The following is a 19,069-nucleotide window of genomic DNA, read 5'->3' on the forward strand; positions in this document are numbered from 1 at the left end:
CCGTAGCAGGCTGCCCGTTAGCCTGTCAGTTAACTGTCAGAGGATCAAACCAGGGTTCGTCGCACGGGCCTTTTCCACGCGCGACAAAAATGACGTAATTTCAACACAAAAATGACGCGCTAGCGTCTACACAATTTCTTTATTCTTCATGAAATGGCATTACGTCATTTTTGTCCAGCGACGCGCTCGTGCGACGAAGTGTATTTATTATTTAATTAGCCTTTAGCTAATAGCTCCCCCCGCGCGCGCTCGTTAGCTGTAGTTTTTTTCACGTGCATATTGTTAACGGGGGATAAAGCGCGTGGTTTACGTCAAGTGAGCGTTCGCCCGTTAGCCGCTAACCTAGCATAGCATGCTAACCAGCTGAGCTAGTTGCATTTAGCTAACATTAGCAAGCAATGGAAACCCCGTTAAAAACACAATGTGTCGCGTGTTAGAAATTTTCTAAATAATTCGACAGAATAGTTTGTAAATTATGTGACTGTTTTGTGTCACGTCAGATGAAACACACCCGAGTAATTATTTTACAAAAGAAAAAGAAAGTACCTGATCCAGGATACAGCAAAAATCCCCTTTCAGATGTTTTTGTGATTGGACGACAGTGTGATGTCTGCCTGACTACAAAGGCGACGTATGCTCTGATTGGCTGGCTGCACGGATTCTGCATGGATACAGAACCAGGCTTTAATGGGATTGGTTGAATAGAGTTCTTTTTTGGACTGGGATTTATTCAGGTCTGCCCAGTGACTGACATTTCCATAGCAACGAAAGTGAAAGTATAATCATTAATAATTTTGAAAATAATAATAATGTGAATACCGTATGTTAACTTCTCTATCTTCTACAGTCAGTGAAGCATGGACATTAATTAAGTCACATAATAAAACATGGACGCACACAATGGGCTTCATTTTCATGTTGTATTCATTTCAGACAGACAAAATAATTAAATGGATCATAACATCATAATACCAGAATATAGTTTAGTTTACGTCATGGCAGTAGTTAATGTGTGGTTCAATACTACACAAGTCTGGGGAGTGGATCAATCTTTCAGTCAGTCTTTTAATTCAAGGACCCAATTGTACAATCTCAGAATAACATCTATTCTATAAGGGTCCATTTGGGCTGGGGGATCACCTGGAACTCCCTCAAGGATCTCTGGACCCCAAATTGAGAAGTTGAATGAGTGAAGTACACAAACCCATTCATTGAGTCATATAGTGTATATATATAGGCCTATATAACTCCACTACAAGGGAAAGTTGCTCAGTCACATTTTTACTTGAATCCATTGATGAGAAGTACTGGAGTAGGCTAATCAAAGAAAAACAATCCTGAAGTATTCAAAATTGTATTTTCTGTTTAAATGCGACCAAAAGGTCGCAGTTTACTATGAAAACCTGCATCTCCCGTCAGTTGGTCATGCCTCCATATATGGTCACGCCTCGTGACATCACACCTCTTGACAGGTCTCCATATATGAATATCACGACACTGACCTCATCAAACCCTGGATATGGATGGATGTAATGGATCATCACCTATAATCTAGGTCCTAGATCAGCATATATGGAGCCGGCCAGCAACTCTACATCTGACCTCAAACCCTTAGATCTCCATATATGGAGCTGAGCTGACCTGTTCCGACATTCCATATGTTGATCTGACCTCATCAAACCGCATGTACACTCAAGACACGCTCCATATATGGCCAGACCTCATCAAACCCTGTACACTCAAGACATTTCCCCCGCTGCCACCCTTAGGGCCGATTCATAATCCTATTTTAGAGCCGAATAAAAGTCGGTTCGGCTCTGTAGAGCCTACAATGTGACGTCATTTGAGGTTCGGGGGGGCGGGTACCGTCCTAAATTCGGCTCTTCGGTGCTACTGAAAATTTCTGACGAGAATCATTTCGGCACTACAGCGGTAAAATAGGAGTATGAATCGGCCCTTAGATCTCCATAGGGGTGACCTGTTCTGACATTCCATGTTGATCTGACCCCCCCCCATGCCAAAGCGGCAGCGCTCGCCCAGCAGTCTGCCGTCACCCAGGTGGATGCGTGCTCGCCCTCAGGGTGTCTTACTGGTATTAATGCGATTGCGTTGATATAGTGTTTTCACAATGCATTTACAGAACCTCATAACTCTCTGAAACCACCTAATAAATGCAATTTCTTGTAGAACCACTATGATGCTACACAAAGCCATTAACTTTAGGAACAGCACGGTATCAATTCAGCCATGCAAAATAAAAGCTGTACGTCCAACAAGGAAACTTAACTTTGGTCCATTATTTCTGCACTTTAATAATACCAATTGGTATTGTATTTTATATCATTTTATTCGTTGATTAGTTCCCTTTACAACTAGGCATAGCTTGTAAGGAAAAAAAGATTTGCCAAAATGGCAAGTGGTTTGCATTCAGCCTTGCTTTGAGTTGCTTAGTGGACTGGATGATTGCACTCACACACAATAAGGTAAAACACACACACACACTGACACACACACGCTATTTGTACACTTTATTAATTTTACACTGTTAGGGAACTCAGTAGCGGGTGGAAGATCCATACCCAGCCACAACAACTTGGTATGGGGCGGTATCTCTCTCACGGGCAAGACAGAACTTATTGAAGGCAATGTCAATGCAGTCCCATATCTTCAGAATCTGGGACCTAACGCCATCCTCCAGGATGACAACGCTTGCCCCGACAGAGCCAGGAATCCAGGATCATCACATAGGCCTACCTCCAAATGTAGAGGCGTCGGCTGACTTGCAACAAAACCTGGTTGAAGAATGGGATGTCATCCCACAGCAAAATGTCGCTAGGTTGGTAACCAGCATGAGGAGGTGCCATGTGTTGCGGTTGCGTTTGGATCTTCCATTCCATTGTGTTGTTTTTTTACAAGGGTGAATATTACCAACCACTTGCATTTTGGCAAATGTTTAGGAGGCACTACCCACACGTTTAGCTGTGTTGCTCATCCCACAAACGCCAGATTCTTACTTATACCCCGTTGTAAAGGTGACTAATTAACGATTAGTATGACATAACATACCAATTGGTATTATTAAAGTGGAGAAATAACGGACCAAAGTTAAGTTTCCGAACACACACACACACATATTATATATATATATATATATATATATATATATATATATATATAAAAATACAGATTGATTTGTTAGTGACGTGCTTCATCTCTGAACTACAATTGAAATCAGTCAAGTCAAATTAATCATATTCAGGTTCGATTCCCATGCACGACCTTTGCACTTAACTAGTGAAATAAGAAAAGATATCTAGATGGACAATTTAACACACAAAACAAGCAAGTTAGATATGTGCAAATTTCATAGATGGCTGGACATAATTATTTATTATTGATCATTGTGGTTCTAGTCATTTGTCTACTCTGATGCAACTTTGTCATGTTTTGCTAAACAAAAAACACTTTAAGCAGTTTATTTTTTAGACAGTTTATTTTAATTTTTTACAAAAAATGGCAATGAACGAGAAAAAAAAATAAAGAAACCTAAAGTATGTACGTATGCATGTTTTATGGAAGTGATGTGAATCAACAAAAACAACACAGTAGATTGGTATTCCTCTTCATTCGAAACCACTGCAGAGAGATAACGCACACACACGTGTTAAATACATCAAACACACATCAATACACAATACACTAGAGCCCGACCACCGGTATCTCAGTCTGGCCGATGTATTGCGAACGAGTACTGAATAAAGTATAGATATACACACTCCCTCAAGATAGGCAGTAATTCTATATTTAATTCTTCCTTATGTATTAATAAGCAATATGAAAAAATCAACAGCAAGGAGAATCAACTCCTGTGTCTTCAATCCCTTTTTAAGTCTCATATAAATTAAGAGAGTTTAAAGTAAATATGGCAATTTTTTGTCTCCGCTGCTCTTGTGAAGTAGAATTTGACATTTCAACTTTGACCTTACCTGACACAGTGGGCAATATCCCAGTTTGTCTCTGAGGACAGAGGACCCTCAATCTCCACTCCATGCTCTGTTACTATGGCAATCTCATGCTGAAAAGCAAATAAAAACATACAGTTTAACAACAGTTAAGAACTCTAAAGACCATTAGTTCCAAGGATGAGAGAATTCTGGGAAACTAACTACAATTAAACACACACCTGCTTTACTGTACGTGTAACTATTCTCAAGCTGGCATTCCTATTTTGGGCATGTCATTGTAGGTGATATTTATTTTTTTCAATAAATCTATATACACACACACACACACTTCAGAGGTGCAGAGGCTTCCCCTCTGCATTCTACCAGTTTCAATCTCCACACGCGAAGGCACTCCACGTCCCTCACGCGGCATAGATCTGTGTTGTACATTGGTGGGCGCAACGTAAACTCCTTTCACCACCTCCAATATGCTTGCATTCTTTTATTTACTTTAGTTTCGCCAATAGTACCCCCTAGCAAGAACCCTCTTCCCCTAGAATCATGCCTACTTCAGTTTCTGAAAGCCGCTATTACGCACTCCATCGTCTATAGTAAAGTCTATTTCTCTTCAGAAGCGTTAACATTGTGATTTGTAACCTTGACACATTCGGACACATTCCAAGAAAAGGGGCTTTTAAAACAGTCCAGAAACAGGACTCCCGTTTCCTTCTTCCGCTTGGCTATGGCCGATAACGTGACACGTGTTTCGACGCAGTGCAAGGCATGTTGGGCTACAGGTGCATGATGGGAAACCTATTTATTTGCTTTTTTTAAAGCAGAATGTGAGCGTGCCGAAGGCGCATGAACCTCTAGTTGATCTACAAGTGCACAATGCATCACGATGTGAGCTTGTAGATTGGAAACTTTTGCCATGCGACACTTCGGTCACTGGTTCACACCCACCAAATGGAAAACAGGCCTGCACATTCAAAGCACTGGGAGATGCCCAGTCCAAGCAGTATCATACTGGATCAACTCACCCTGTTGTAGGAGCGGGCATCACGGTAGTAGAGCACTTTGAGACAACGGTCCACCAGCGCCCTAGCCTCTGCCTTTGTTATCTCCGCCTTATTCTCCACCACCTCCCTCATAAGGGGCTACACAGACACACAGACACACACATTAGCATCATTTCATTTGCCAAAAAGAACAGATCTTACTTGAGCAAAGACAAATCCACAGAGCAGCAATTCGTCTATAGGTGTGCATCATTTAATTTCATATTGAATGAAATGTGAGCTTGTAGATCTGCAATTTATTATTTTTGCTTGAAATAAACACTGGTGGTTAATCTATTCATTGATATGAAGCGATTCATGAAGCATGATTCGAAAAAGTAATCAACTGAATAATATTTTATTTAATTTATTTATTTCGAACATATATAAAACGAGAAAAGACAAAGGAAATATTAAAACAAAAAAGAAGCGTCCAAAAATAATAATAATCTTTCATAATCCTTAACTTGTGTTTATGTTCGAAAAAGGAATAAAGTCCTACCCCTTCTTTGTGTATCTCAATACATCAAAACTTATATTCAGGTTGATTTTTTTCCTTTGTTTACACACTCACAGTATAATAACAAAGGAGTATAAATGAATAGCTCCTCACCTGTGCCAGGTACGCACCAAACCCAGTGGCCACTGTAGGAGCTTCATAGGCCACGCCCAACTTGTCCACATAACCTAGGAAACTGAAGGCACAACACATGGCCAACAGGTTCATTATAAAAACAAACCACCACATTTAATTATGATTTCATGAAGTGGCGTTTGTTACGACGATTTTTGTATGACCTATGCGGTACCAATACCTTTCTCCGTTGTAGAAGCCTCCAATGATCACAGTGTTCCACAGAGGGTTCATCTTACAGCGGCGGTTGTACATCACTCTGGTCAACCACGAATGAACTGCCTTGGGACTGTAGCTGTGACCGTCACCTAGCAACTCCTCATCTATACTGGAGACATTAGAGCACAGAGAGGTAGAGGAAGGATGAGGAAAGGAAGATAACAGACCCCACACACACACACACACACACACACACACACACACAAAACTAAATGGAAACTAAGCTATTGTGACTAAAACTAAGCTAAATGTATTGAGTCACTCATTTTACACTTGGTTGCATGCTGAAAATAGCCGATCTACAAGCTTGTAGATCGGCTATTTTGAGCAAGCGTAAAAACAGTCATTACAACGGCGTCAAGGCCCACCAAAATACATTTTAGTCGACTAAAATATTATGATATTTAGTTGACTAAAACTAGAACTAAAACTAAAACATTCCAGGTGACTAAAATGTGACTAAAACAAAAATGAAAACTATTGAAGAGAACATCACAAAAACAACACTGACAGAGAGAGCATACTTACACCATCTGTTCGATGATCTGTTTGAGATACTGGTAATCAGCGTAGTCACCTGATGCTCCCAGGATAGTGCTACTGTTCACCTGTCACACAGAAGCAACACAAAATCAGACACCGTAATTATGCCTTTTTTTCTCTCAACATTGTTGCACTGTCAGTAAAACATCAAGCACCAAAAAGGAGGGAGACACAAGCTTCCTGGAATTCCCTTTCAGTGTGAGAGCCAATAGTATGGAGTGATGGTGGAGACAGCTAGAAAACTAAAGTAAACCCAACAGGAGAAAGATGACCTCTGATTGTTATATAATTAGGAGAGGATGGGGAGGAAGAGGCTCTTTGTAAACATTTAAAAACCATGGCAGTGACAGCGTTCAGTCTAGTGGCAACGAAAGAGACTTAAAGGGATAGTTCAGATTTTTTGAACTTAAGTTGTATGAAATACTTGCCATTAATATAGTGGTTGCAACTGTATTAATTGATTGCCCGAGTCCCATGGTGGGAGTTCTGCTCTTGTTTTTGGTCATTATTAAGTAGTTCCAGTCATTTTGTAGGGGGCACTGGGGGCCACGCAGTAAAAGTAAATGAATCCACAAAACGAACGTAATTTGTATTGTTGACCTATTTCTAAAATATTAGCGCGACTTTCGTTCAACTTTGACCCCTCTATCACATGGAACTATTTTTTGGGCGTAGTGATATGGACACAAAAAACATAGTTCTGTGTGATAGAGGGGTAAAAAAAGAACAGAAGTTGCACTAATATTTTAGAAATAGGTCAACAATACAAATGATTGTGGATTAATTTACTTTTACTGCGTGGCCCCCAGTGCCCCCCACAAAATGACCGGAACTACTTGATATTTCACCAAAACCAGAGCAGAACTCCCACCACAGGACTCGGGCAATCAATTAATACAGTTGCAACCACTATATTAATGGCAAGTATTTCATACAACTTAAGTTAAAAAAATCTGAACTATCCCTTTAAGAATTAATCCTTTATCTTTTTATTTTATTTTTTTAAAACGTACCTTTATGAAAAGGCCCTTCCATAAAATGTATAAAACAGGATCTGTACTGGTTCTATAGGAAATTGTACTTGTTTATTGTGTTCCCTGCTATAGCCACCACATGCCAAAACTAATGTGCCTTTTCTCAAGTGTCTAACCTTCATGAGGCGAGAGATGTTCCTGAAACGAGCCAGAGAGCCATAGGAACCCAACATATCCGCTGCCATCACCACTCCTCCGGTGAACTTCACCCCCAACACTGATGTCCCCGTTACCATGGGATTGCTGGCAGAGGGGAGGACAGAGGAAGGGGACAAGTACAGTACAGTACAGGAGACAGTCAGGAAACAATAAAGAGCAGTGTTACTCATTCCGAAAATATATTGATGAACACTGTACTTCTAAAATACTAAATATCCATATACCCTAGCCGCAATTTGCAACTCTAGATTTTTTTATAATGGGATGAATCTAGAGTTGCAATACCCTCCATTGACTCCCCACTCATCATTTTGCGTTTGCGATCTGCTTGTCTTAAACGACGTTAAACTCACCAACATTGCAGCTGTAGTCCAAGCTTGAATTATTCTCTTTCAATCTGCCGAGCTTGTTTTTCATAAAAATCCCCCGTAGACATGTTATGAGCTACTTTCTGTCAAGAAGAAGAAATGTTGGAGTTTGGAAGCGCTCGTTTGTATTAAGGGGTCGCGCTGCTGCCTCCTGCATTATGTGCAAATGCGAAACAGATGCATGCAGGGACGTTCAGTGACTTACGACGAGCGCTTCCAAACTCCAGCACTTAGAAAAAGAATCACTTGCACAGAATTTCTTGACAGAAAGTAGCTCATAACATGTCTACGGGGGATTTTTATGAAAAGCAAGCTCGGCAGATTGAAAGAGAATAATTCAAGCTTGGACTACAGCTGCAATGTTGGTGAGTTTAACGTCGTTTAAGACAAGCAGATCGCAAACGCAAAATGATGAGTGGGGAGTCAATGGAGGGTAATGCAACTCTAGATTCATCCCATTATAAAAAAATCTAGAGTTGCAAATTGCGGTTACATATACCCCTGTTGTAGGCCAGCTCAGCTGACACTGTACTTATCGGTTTCATCAACACTGAAAACAGTTTTTGCACGTATATCCAAATGTATGGTCTTATTTACTGGTGCCATACTGTACATATGTATTTAAAGAATATTATATTATAATAACTTAGTCCAGACTGTCTAGCCTATTTAACAAACATGTGTTTCAGCTTACTGTTGAATTTCCCCACGGGTATCAAGGAACTAAGGAAGATCTATCCAAGATTGAAACGCAATACACCACATTAGAAGTAATTATCAACAGTGAGGATGATGGTGATCTAATGATGATCAGGAAATCAAAGTTTCCCCCTGACTGACGGGAATCAACCAATGGTGATATTTTAATTGAACTAGCAAGGATCCAAGTTGATTAGTTGAAGCTTTTAACTACGAGTTAAAGTAGCTATAGTTAGCATAGCATCTTCATTTATACTCCGTTGGTAGGACGGTGTCCCTCGCCAGAAAATAACAAATCTACAAGCTATCACCGCCCCGCACTGCGCCGCGGTGATGGCTTTAAGGTCTGTTCTTTTTTTGTTGCTAGTTAGCTTAGCACCATCCATGATGAGACAGCACCGTGGGACCACAACACAACAGAAGAACACAATGAATAACAAATATGTCGGAACAGGACGGAATGTTGCGTCTCTTACAGTGTGTGTTTGACGGGACCGCAGCCGGTACCGAAGCTGTTCCCCGGGAAGGAATAAAACTGTCCGGGTTTGGGTCCATTCTCCCAGAAATTCAACTTCAAGCCGCTAGACTCCATGTTGGATGATGATGATTCTGTCTTTCGGAAATCGGAAGTGACGACAAAACACTTTATTGAGATGTGATACAAGATGATCTGGGACTGGGAAATTGGAAGGAACCCATTTACAAAAAAAAAAATTCCTTTCAATCTGTGGATCTTTTAATCTGTCCTGACTCTGAGATGAATTCCCATATTACCCAGTTAATTCACCCATTGCATTAAAAAATGGAAGACAGAACATTGATTGATTGATTGAAAGTATGTATGTATTAACAGTTTGCAGAATTACAGTACATTTCAAGCACAACTCAATACAAAAACTGTTAACTGTGAGTGGACGACACGACGACAACACTTGTTTAGAGACTACAAATATTCACATAACCTCGCTTCACCATTTTTATAAATAACAAATAAATTACTACCAGGCTTTCCACCTCGGAGAATTATCATTAATCTCACTTCACTGGCTACCTGTTAAATAAACAAATTATAATAAATATAATTATAAATTATAATTTGTTTTTAAAATGCTACAAGGTCTGGCACCACCCCAAAGATCCAGAAGGTGGTGGTAAACATAGATTTGGTGGTAAAGCACCATAACCCCACCATAGTAAACTACAAAGTGAAGAAGGTCGCGTATCGATGACGCAAGTCGGCGCGACTCTAAAACGTTAGTATTGCATACAACGGCGGCCTGTGGAAAACACTGAAAAGCGCCGTAATTTTTTGTGTGTTTGGTGGAGGATTAATAGACAACATCCATCACCAACATGAAACTAGTCAGGTAAGATTAATTAAATACACCTCAGTGTCTTGGACGTGTCTTTACTTGGGGCTAAAACAGGCTGCCGTCCGCGGATGCATTTAGATAAAATTAAAAAAAGCTGGCTAATGCAGCTCTTCTGGTGTAATTTGCGGGAAGCAGTGTTTGTAAATGAATGGATTCCACAATGAATGAATGAACGAATGAGTTCCTTGCAGGATAAACTGACTGAAATTCATTAAAACTGTACATTATACAGTTATATATCTTTATTGCATAGTAATAAGTATGTAGTTGTACAGGTATATTGTTGTAACTTGTAACGTTAACCCTCGGACGGTCCTGGTGTGTGTTGTTCAGGCCATGTTTACCTTCCTGTCTATTAACCTGATAAAGTAGGTTGTTTTTTCAGAGAACTGTTGTGTTTTATGCGGAAAACATTCCAGATTAAACATTGGATAGTTGCTGTTAATAAAGCATCGTGGCTTTTTGTATTTACTTCTCCCCTTTGTTTTGGAAGTGGATGCTAACTGCTAAGTGCTAACGTGACCATAATTTATTATAAACCGCGAAGTAAGTGCTCGTGCAGGTATGCTTTTATGCACATAGGTCAGTGAGTGATTATTGGCCTTCATTTATAAGATGTTTTATCTTTGGGACCACAAGCCAGTGAAGCTACACTGTAAAAGACTCTTTCTTAACTCGGCGAGTTAACATCAGAGACCATCATGGGTCCATTTGGTTCCTTCCTATTATCTGGTGACTCCTGCACAACAGTGCACATTACACTTTATTAGGCTACTAATGCAATCTCTTCCAAGTAGAGGATAAGGATTGAATCAAACAAGATGGATTTTGAGTGGTTAGGACTAATTTGGTGCAAGTTGTTTAAAGGACCACTTTTCAACCTATCTTCATATAATTGGTCATCACTAATGATCATGATAAAATGCCACAATATTGTTTTCTACTCAGTCTGTGTCTCATGTGAGGGCTGTGGGCAGTTCAGAAACCTTTCCACCTGTGACATCGATGGGGAATCCAATCTTATAGAAACTGCAGGCTTTCTATTCCTGAAAAGTTTCAATGCGAAAATGGAAGCCACCATTCTTACGATAATACAAATCTAAATAGATTAAAAAATTGTGCTATTTTATCATGAACATTAGTGAGGACCAATTATATGAAGATAAGTTGAAAAGTGGTGAAATGGTCCTTTAATGGATCATTTCAATGAAAGACATATCCACTTAAGCATGGAGGATGCATATGCGAATGTAATAAATTATACCAGTTGAAATCATGTTAACTTTTTTTTTGTACTATCTTGCAGATTTTTGATGAAACTCAGCCATGAGACAGTCACTATTGAACTGAAAAATGGCACCCAGGTCCATGGAACTATCACAGGTATGTTTGTCCCACACAGGCTGACACAGCCCTGTTCTCCAATGCTTTTTCACTGTGGCATGTTTTGGGAGACATGTTTCATGAAGTCAGCCTCTGTATAAGACCTGAGGCAGATTCTACAAATTCCTTCTAAATAAATAATAATGGCAGATGTACAAGCTCTTGTGCCGTGCTGTGAGCTTGTACATCTGCTATTGTGGAATAGCCAGCACTGAAATCACTAATGCTTTCCCAGTTTTAATGGGTTAAGTATGAGGTGTAATTTTGTGACCATCAGAAATCTTGCTCCTTTGTCTACTCTACTCGGATACATGATCCACAATAGTTTCTCACAGATGTACATATCCGTAACACTTTAATCACACATTATTGCTCACTTAGGTGTGGATGTGAGTATGAACACCCACCTGAAAGCTGTGAAGATGACACTGAAGAACCGCGAGCCCACCCAGCTGGAGTCTCTCAGCATCCGCGGCAACAACATCCGCTACTTCATCCTGCCCGACAGCCTGCCACTGGACACTCTGCTGGTAGACATCGAGCCCAAGGTCAAGTCCAAGAAGAGAGAAGCAGGTGAGGAGCGTAGAAGGGCTCAGTGGGGATAGGGGGTTCTTCAACGGGGAGATAAGTAGCGGCATGTCGAGCATCAATTCAGAGCCAGTGTATTTAATAGGTTTGTCCTTTTCCACAACCATTTTTGGAAGGTCTGGCAACACAATGACAATAAAATAGTTCCTTCCAGTTTGGAGCATATGTGCAGACTGCAGAGCCAACTATCCCTCGCTGTGAAGTAACACTGGGTCTGCTTGTGTGGTCCGTTCTAACAAGTACCCAAGTAATTATAACCCTGTAGGGATGGGCAATTAATCGGTCGTCACATTGGTATCGGCTGATATTTGCTTTAAAATGCAATATCGGTATCGAATCGATACAAGCTATCAGTTTTAGCAAATATTTTATAATTTTTTATGTTGGAAAAATAAATTTAAAAAAATACTTTTGTGATGAAGGCTGCGGATCTGTTTTCTGGGGCAGCTTTCAAAAGAGTCAAGTTGGAAGTGGAACATTTCTAAATAAAACTACATTCAAACTTTTTATGTTGGGATATGGGTCAACATTTCAATAACTGTGTATCCGTTATTGAAATGTTTGGAATAAAGAGGCATTGTTTCGGGGTTTTTTTGTTTCAAATTTGAATTGTGTTCGTAGCGTTTTTACTTTTTTTTCCCAAGAGGCAGATTGATTGTACCAGTATCGAGCACTCCACTCAATATCAGGTTGTAGGTGACTTAATATGGTCATTGGTATATTCCTATTGTATATTCTCTTGATGGAGATGCCATACTTTACCCTGTTGGCCTCTGTAACCTGGACATGGACAATGGCACATGATTTCACATTTCTTCACAAGTGAGGAAGAAAAGACTGCTATGAAGAAAACCACCTATGAAAACCTACTATGAATCACTGTTTTGACTTTTACATGGTTCTTTAAAGCCACGTTGTAGCAGAACTGGTGCTGGATCCAAGCTGGCAGTTTATACCGGTTAACCACTTGAGTTCTGTTTTGTACTGTCTTATGACAGTGTCATTTTGCATTGCATTGCGATACAACAGAAATTGTATGCTATTTTCGCCTATAACGATTTGAACCAGGTTCAAAGTAGTTTTTAACCTGAGCAATTTCCATGCACACAATACTCCAGGTGCACATTTTCACCCACTCGTATGCAACTACTGCTATGTACTTGATCATGTAAAATTGTAAAAGTATTTAACCATCGACATTGTTGTTCTCTCTAGTGGCTGGTCGTGGGCGAGGCAGAGGACGGGGGCGTGGGCGTGGAAGAGGCAGAGGCCGAGGCGGGCCCAGGAGATGAACACCATGCCAACAAAGTTATCAGTCTTGTCTCACTGTTTTGTACAGGTTTTTCTTTTTACCTTCCCCAAGGAAACTTGACTCCTTTTTTGTTTTGTTTTATTATTTCTTTTTATTTTGTACATTAAAATGTTCCAACATGGACAGAACCCATTGTCTGCTGTGCATTTTATTGAACCCTGTGAGTGACTGTTCGGTGCAGACTGGTTTGATTTGTGGTATAATTTGAGTTTTCTATTTGAATAAAGATCTGTTGTGGGTTTTTTTCTCATTTAAATGTGCATCCTTGAGTAGTCATTAACAAATGTGGGGTATGTGACATTGTACCAACTTTGTTAAACTGGGCAACTGCAACACATGCCACACTGGCAATAGTAAGAGAAATCTATGAAAATCTCGGAACTAAATCGTTACCAAGAAATTTCTTCACCAATGTGTTTCTAAAGGTGTCTAACATGTACTAAAAGTTTGAAATTCAACTCCTGTGGGAAATTGAGTTCATTAGCATAATATGTGACCATACCCATAACATCCTATATAAGGCAAAAAAGTCCAAATGTCATCATTCTTTAAGTAACATGTTACATATGAAACTAGGGTGTTTGCATGATTCTGAATCCATTCCAAGCATTAGTTTTGCACAAAAACACTCCTTGGGAGGAAAACGGCCACACAAACGTGATGAGATCAGCATATTTGGTCAAGTGGATATGGTCTAATTTAGCCCAAGGAGTGTTTTTTGTGCAAAACTAATGCTTGGAATTGATTCAGAATCATGAAATCACCCTAGTTTCATATGTCACATGCTACTTAAAGAATGATGAAATTTGGACTTTTTTGCCTTATATAGGATGTTATGGGTATGGTCACATATTATGCTAATAAACTCAATTTCCCACAGGAGTTGAATTTCAAACTTTTAGTACATGTTATTAGACACATTTAGAAACACATTGGTGAAGAAATTTCTTGGTAACGATTTAGTTCCCAGATAGGTCAAATACCTGATAAAATTCCCTTACTACAAGTGTTTCTTCACTAGGCGTGTTCATCAGTGTTACATGTTAGGAAAAGTAACATGATGCAACAAGGGAGTTAAGCTATTGAATCCTGAGTAAGGAAACATTTGAAGTACTTCCAATTTTAGACCAATAGAGGGTGCAAGAAGCATTAATTATTCACTGTAGGAGGGGTATACACTAATGCACTGTGGTTAAGAACGATGAGCTTTTATGATATTGCCTTTAATTTAAATATGGAAAAGTAAATGGGCTCTTCCATGGGGACTTCAGGCCGTGTGGTTAACTTGGATATTCTGATTTTATATTTCGTCGTTGCGTGACCGTCATACGACTGGAACGTCGGTTTAAGTATGAGTTAATAGTTTTAATGTGCAAATGAATCGTTTACTCTAGACGGGTACTTTACTTTTATTCTGAAAAGGACGGTCCGGCATGGGCGGACCACAGTTTCTTTTTTGTTCCCTGCCGAATGTCTGACTGCATAGAGCCATCAAATGAGGAGACGAGTTCTTTTTTTTAAATATTAATTACACTGTATAATTTATATTGTAATTAAACATGTCGTTCATGTATTTTGCGTTCGGAAGCAACTTGTTGAAAGAGAGACTGCAGCTGGCGAACCCCTCGGCGCGGTTTCACTGTACCGGAAAACTGAAGGTAACTGTTTTCAGTGTAACCGCATGTTGATTAGTCTAATCATGTCCATATAATGGAAAATGAAAACTCAAGATAACGGTTTGCACTAGTGTTTCAATAGTGTTATGTTAATATAATGTGTTATGTACTACTGGAGTCGGACTGAAGGTAACCATTTTCTGCGTGACTGGCTGCACCTATGATCTATAGTATCTATGGGACAGGCTCTGGATGGACTCGCAGGTTGTCTCTAGCCGAAACTGGTGGCAAATGTATTTCACTGCATGCCATGAAATAAACAGAAAATAATGCAGTAGCATTAACGTGTACAGCCCTCTGCTGACTTTAGACAACTTGACATAACTTGAGACAACAGACAAGTCAAGTGAGAGGGGGACTGGACTGGAGGGGGAACGGAAACGGAACACAGCCATGCAGGTAGGCTACGTCACTGCAGGAAGAAGTGAAGACTCAGAACACATTTAGCTCCCAAAACTATAGACAAATGTATCTATGCCCAAAACGACCTATTGCACAAAGCATTACAAAATAAAGGTGACAATGAATAACATTTAATAGAACAAGCAAATTAAAACGAGGGAATTTTGGTGGACATAAAATTGTGGCTAGCTGTCAATGGACTGGGAGACAACTCTGTAAGTAATGTAATCGGTCCCTACATTGAGAGGATAGTTCCAGTATGTACACAGAAATATGTAGGCCATATATAGGCCACATGAGCACTTGAAACATATATTGGCTATTTGATCAGATGCCTTGTGTGTGTGTGTGTGGGGGGGGTCAAATCTGCTACAGGGGTCCCTCCCTGGCACTAAATATGTTTTTAGGTGGGAGGGATCTGTGGACGAATACATATTAATGTGGGGGTCCTTGAAGTGAAAGTGTTTGCGAACCACCGATTTAAACAACAGCAACCCCAAATAAGCAACTTTACACTCAAGAAACATGGCAACAACACCGTTACTAACCCCCCTCCCTGTCCCACACAGGACTATATACTGAATTTTGGCCTTTGGGATGAGCATGCGGACAGCAGGTGGCATGGTGGGACAGCCACCATCCAACCGTGTCCCGGTGGAGAGGTGTGGGGAGTTGTCTGGACTATGGACAATGACAACCTCACAAGTCTGGATGCGTGAGACACACACACACACACACACACACACACACACACACACACACACACACACACACACACACACACACACACACAGGGTGCAACAACAGTTAATCACACTAATCGATAAAATTGATAATCTAATCAAATAATTGATACCTATTTTGGTCATGCCATATGTGATTTTAAAAAGTTGTTAAAAACAAAATTCTAAAATAGTGAAAATAGATGATCTACAAGCAATGCGATGTGCTGGGGTGCTTTTAGATAATTTATTTCTACTATTTTCGCACAACACTAGTGCAACAAAGTATAAAATAGGGCTTAAATGAATTATTTTTTAATGTTTATCAATGAATTGAGTAATTGCTAGTTGCAGCCTGTGTCGCTGTCTGGGCTGCAGGTTGAGCTCCAGCTGTCTTTGACATAATCACAATCATTTGCATAATTGTCATAATCGTTTCCATGTTAATTATTTTTTAAACAAAGCAGAAATACCTGATCTACAAGTTACAACACATCACTTGTAGATCAGCCATTTCCGTCATTTCTTTGTATATTTTCGTTATTTGTCGTGTCTGCCCTGTGCATTTTTGTGATTACGAAGCCTAACAGGCACAACAGAAATAAATGTTTTATTCATATGTTCCAATGTTCAATGCCAAAAAACACAAGTCAATCGGTAAAATCGCAATTATTTGCGTGACAATTAATGGTCAACTTAAAATTGTAATCGTGACAGTCCTACTGTGTGTACTGTGCACGTTTTCAGGCAGGAAGGGGTGAAGCGGGGACTGTACTCTCCATTGGAGGTGACCGTTGAGACGGACAGTGGACCGGTGTCCTGCAGGACCTATCAGATGAACCACTTCCACGGCTGCCCTCCCTCCCCTCAGTACAAACAGGTGCAGCCCACTGAATTAAGTCCTATTATATACTTCGTAGGCTGATCTACAAGCTTGCAACACCTCGTTATGCGACACATTGTGAGCTTGTACATTGGTTAGGTCTGCTGCACATAATTACATTTTGTTCTTTTTGTTGTCGTTCTTTTATGTTTTTGTTTCTTGCTTATTGTAGTGTAAGTCGCTCTGGATTATAAGAGCGCCTGCTAAATGCCTAAATTGTACATTATGTGCCTTGCCTTTTGTTGGTCTTCTGGACAGAACCACATATATTCTGCTTCCTGCACATCATTATCAACTACACAACAGATCTGGCAGAGATGATCATGAATCCATGCAGCCATACATACAGATTACAAATGTGTTTATGTGCAAGAAACTTCTCACTGCATTTGTTCATGAATGGACAGCTAAAACACATCCCTTACTGTGATTAACCCCCGTCCTCAAAACAAATTCCATCTGCAATTACACTTCTATTAACCCTTTTATTGCTTCTAGTTAGTAGTATATTATTATTATATTTGTTTTAATTGCTCTTGAAAGTCTCATTCCTAGTGTGTCTTCTCAGGTAGTGTGTCTGGGAGCAGAGCAGAACGGTCTTCCAGTACAGTATGTGCAGAAGCTGGAGGCTGTAATAACCAACAACTACAGCGGTCCCTCTGTTCTGGACGAAATCAGAACGGCCAAAAAGTAGGACCAGCGCCACTGGGTGGACAGAAGGACTTACTACACTCACTCACTATGGCCAGGAGACTTTTGGCTGGCTCTTTTCGAACACATCTTAAAATGATTTTACACGTCAATATTTCCAGTGTGATCTGGAATGGTTAGTTTTGGACGCATACCACGAGTGCAAACTACCCTGATCTGTGAGTCCCGGTTTGATTACCGGGCCAGCCAGACAATTTGCTGAATGTCATTCCACGGCCTTCTCTCTGCATTTGCTTAGCAAATTGACTGGGAAAAAAGGTGTTTGGGGGGGCAAGTGTTGAAAATGCAATGATGAAATCTGTATTTGAATAAACTAATTTAATTATGCTACTTGTCATTTATTAAACACGGTAAGCCTTGTATATCTATATGTTATATGCGTGTGACATCATCGTACCTGGAAGTTATGCGGGAACGCCCACTGAGTGGCCAAAAACTACTTTCTGGCCATGACAGCCCATTCATCCAAACAGAAAAGTCCTGTCTGATTGCATTAAACAATGTTAAACTCACCAACATTGCAGCTGTACGAAAAGCTTGAATTATCCTCTTTCTATCTGCAAAGTTTTTGTTTCATAAAAATCCACCATAGAAACGTTATGAGCTACTTTCTGTGTCAGAGTTTGGAAGTGCTTGTTTTCAATAACACATTTTGCTGCCTCCTGCATTATGTGACATTTAGAAACAGGTGGTACGCAGGACGGTTGAGTGATTTCCAACGAGCACTTCCAAACTCATGCATGTGCAAACTCTCTATGTCCGTACACGAACAAATGTGTCCATGGCAAAGACTGTCAAGTCCGTGGCAATTTTTTTGATTTTCTGTTTTACACACCATTATGATGTTCTTATTTTGATCATAAGACCCAATTACTGTATGTCAATCTCCAGGTTTTCTTCAGAATATGTATGGCAATTATTTATTATGACACTATCATGGCACATTTGGAGTCCAACTAGTACTAGTGGTTCTCAAATGTTTTATTTGCAAAGACCCCTGTATTCATTCCAGTGTTAAAGTGTTTCTGGTAATATTATTGTCCAGTCATTTTGTATGTCCGTGGCAAAAAAAATATGTTGACAAAAATGTCCACCACGAGCCAACATGGCGATGACCTCTGCACATTAAGTAATTACTTTAAGTCACCGTCTCCACACCATAGCGCAAAAAGGTCTTAAGCTGCGCAATTCTTAAACTGCGCGCAGCTTAAATTCTGAGTTTTTAGACAGCTGGTGGATGGAAAAGAAGCTCCACCTCCGCGGAAGACTTGAGCGGAGGAGAGCGTTTCCGGGAATCTGGCCGTCGCGCAAGAATTCAGCGGAGGTGGAGCTTAATTTCCATCCACCAGCTGTCTAAAAAC

General features: G+C 40.1%; 3 protein-coding genes across 4 annotated transcripts; 2 read left to right on the plus strand and 1 right to left on the minus strand.

The window, feature by feature from the left end:
* Positions 1-3,474: 3,474 nt before the first annotated feature.
* psmb4 (proteasome 20S subunit beta 4) lies at positions 3,475-9,295 on the minus strand. The gene is made up of 8 exons (XM_079522577.1): positions 9,135-9,295; positions 7,549-7,675; positions 6,384-6,463; positions 5,818-5,964; positions 5,616-5,697; positions 4,985-5,101; positions 3,987-4,075; positions 3,475-3,636 (listed from the first exon to the last, which is right to left on the minus strand). The coding sequence occupies exons 1-8, from the start codon at positions 9,248-9,250 to the stop codon at positions 3,624-3,626; spliced, it is 771 nt and encodes a 256-aa protein (XP_079378703.1). The 5' UTR covers positions 9,251-9,295; the 3' UTR covers positions 3,475-3,623.
* Positions 9,296-9,849: 554 nt separating this feature from the next.
* snrpd1 (small nuclear ribonucleoprotein D1 polypeptide) lies at positions 9,850-13,442 on the plus strand. Its single transcript, XM_079522274.1, has 4 exons — positions 9,850-10,025; positions 11,338-11,414; positions 11,796-11,987; positions 13,218-13,442. Exons 1-4 carry the CDS (start codon positions 10,012-10,014, stop codon positions 13,292-13,294), a joined length of 360 nt encoding a protein of 119 aa, XP_079378400.1. The 5' UTR covers positions 9,850-10,011; the 3' UTR covers positions 13,295-13,442.
* A 1,329-nt stretch (positions 13,443-14,771) lies between these two features.
* Positions 14,772-18,036, plus strand: ggcta (gamma-glutamylcyclotransferase a). Of its 2 annotated transcripts, none has more exons than XM_079522453.1 (4): positions 14,772-14,972; positions 15,962-16,107; positions 16,862-16,994; positions 17,566-18,036. In XM_079522453.1, the coding sequence occupies exons 1-4, from the start codon at positions 14,874-14,876 to the stop codon at positions 17,689-17,691; spliced, it is 504 nt and encodes a 167-aa protein (XP_079378579.1). In that variant the 5' UTR covers positions 14,772-14,873; the 3' UTR covers positions 17,692-18,036. The 2 variants fall into 2 exon arrangements, with proteins under 2 accessions (XP_079378579.1, XP_079378580.1); XM_079522454.1 differs by lacking the exon at positions 14,772-14,972 and adding an exon at positions 15,251-15,389.
* The last annotated feature ends 1,033 nt before the right edge of the window (positions 18,037-19,069 follow it).

This window comes from Electrona antarctica, assembly GCF_951216825.1.
Source record: "Electrona antarctica genome assembly, chromosome: 15".
Taxonomy (NCBI): Eukaryota; Metazoa; Chordata; class Actinopteri; order Myctophiformes; family Myctophidae; genus Electrona; species Electrona antarctica.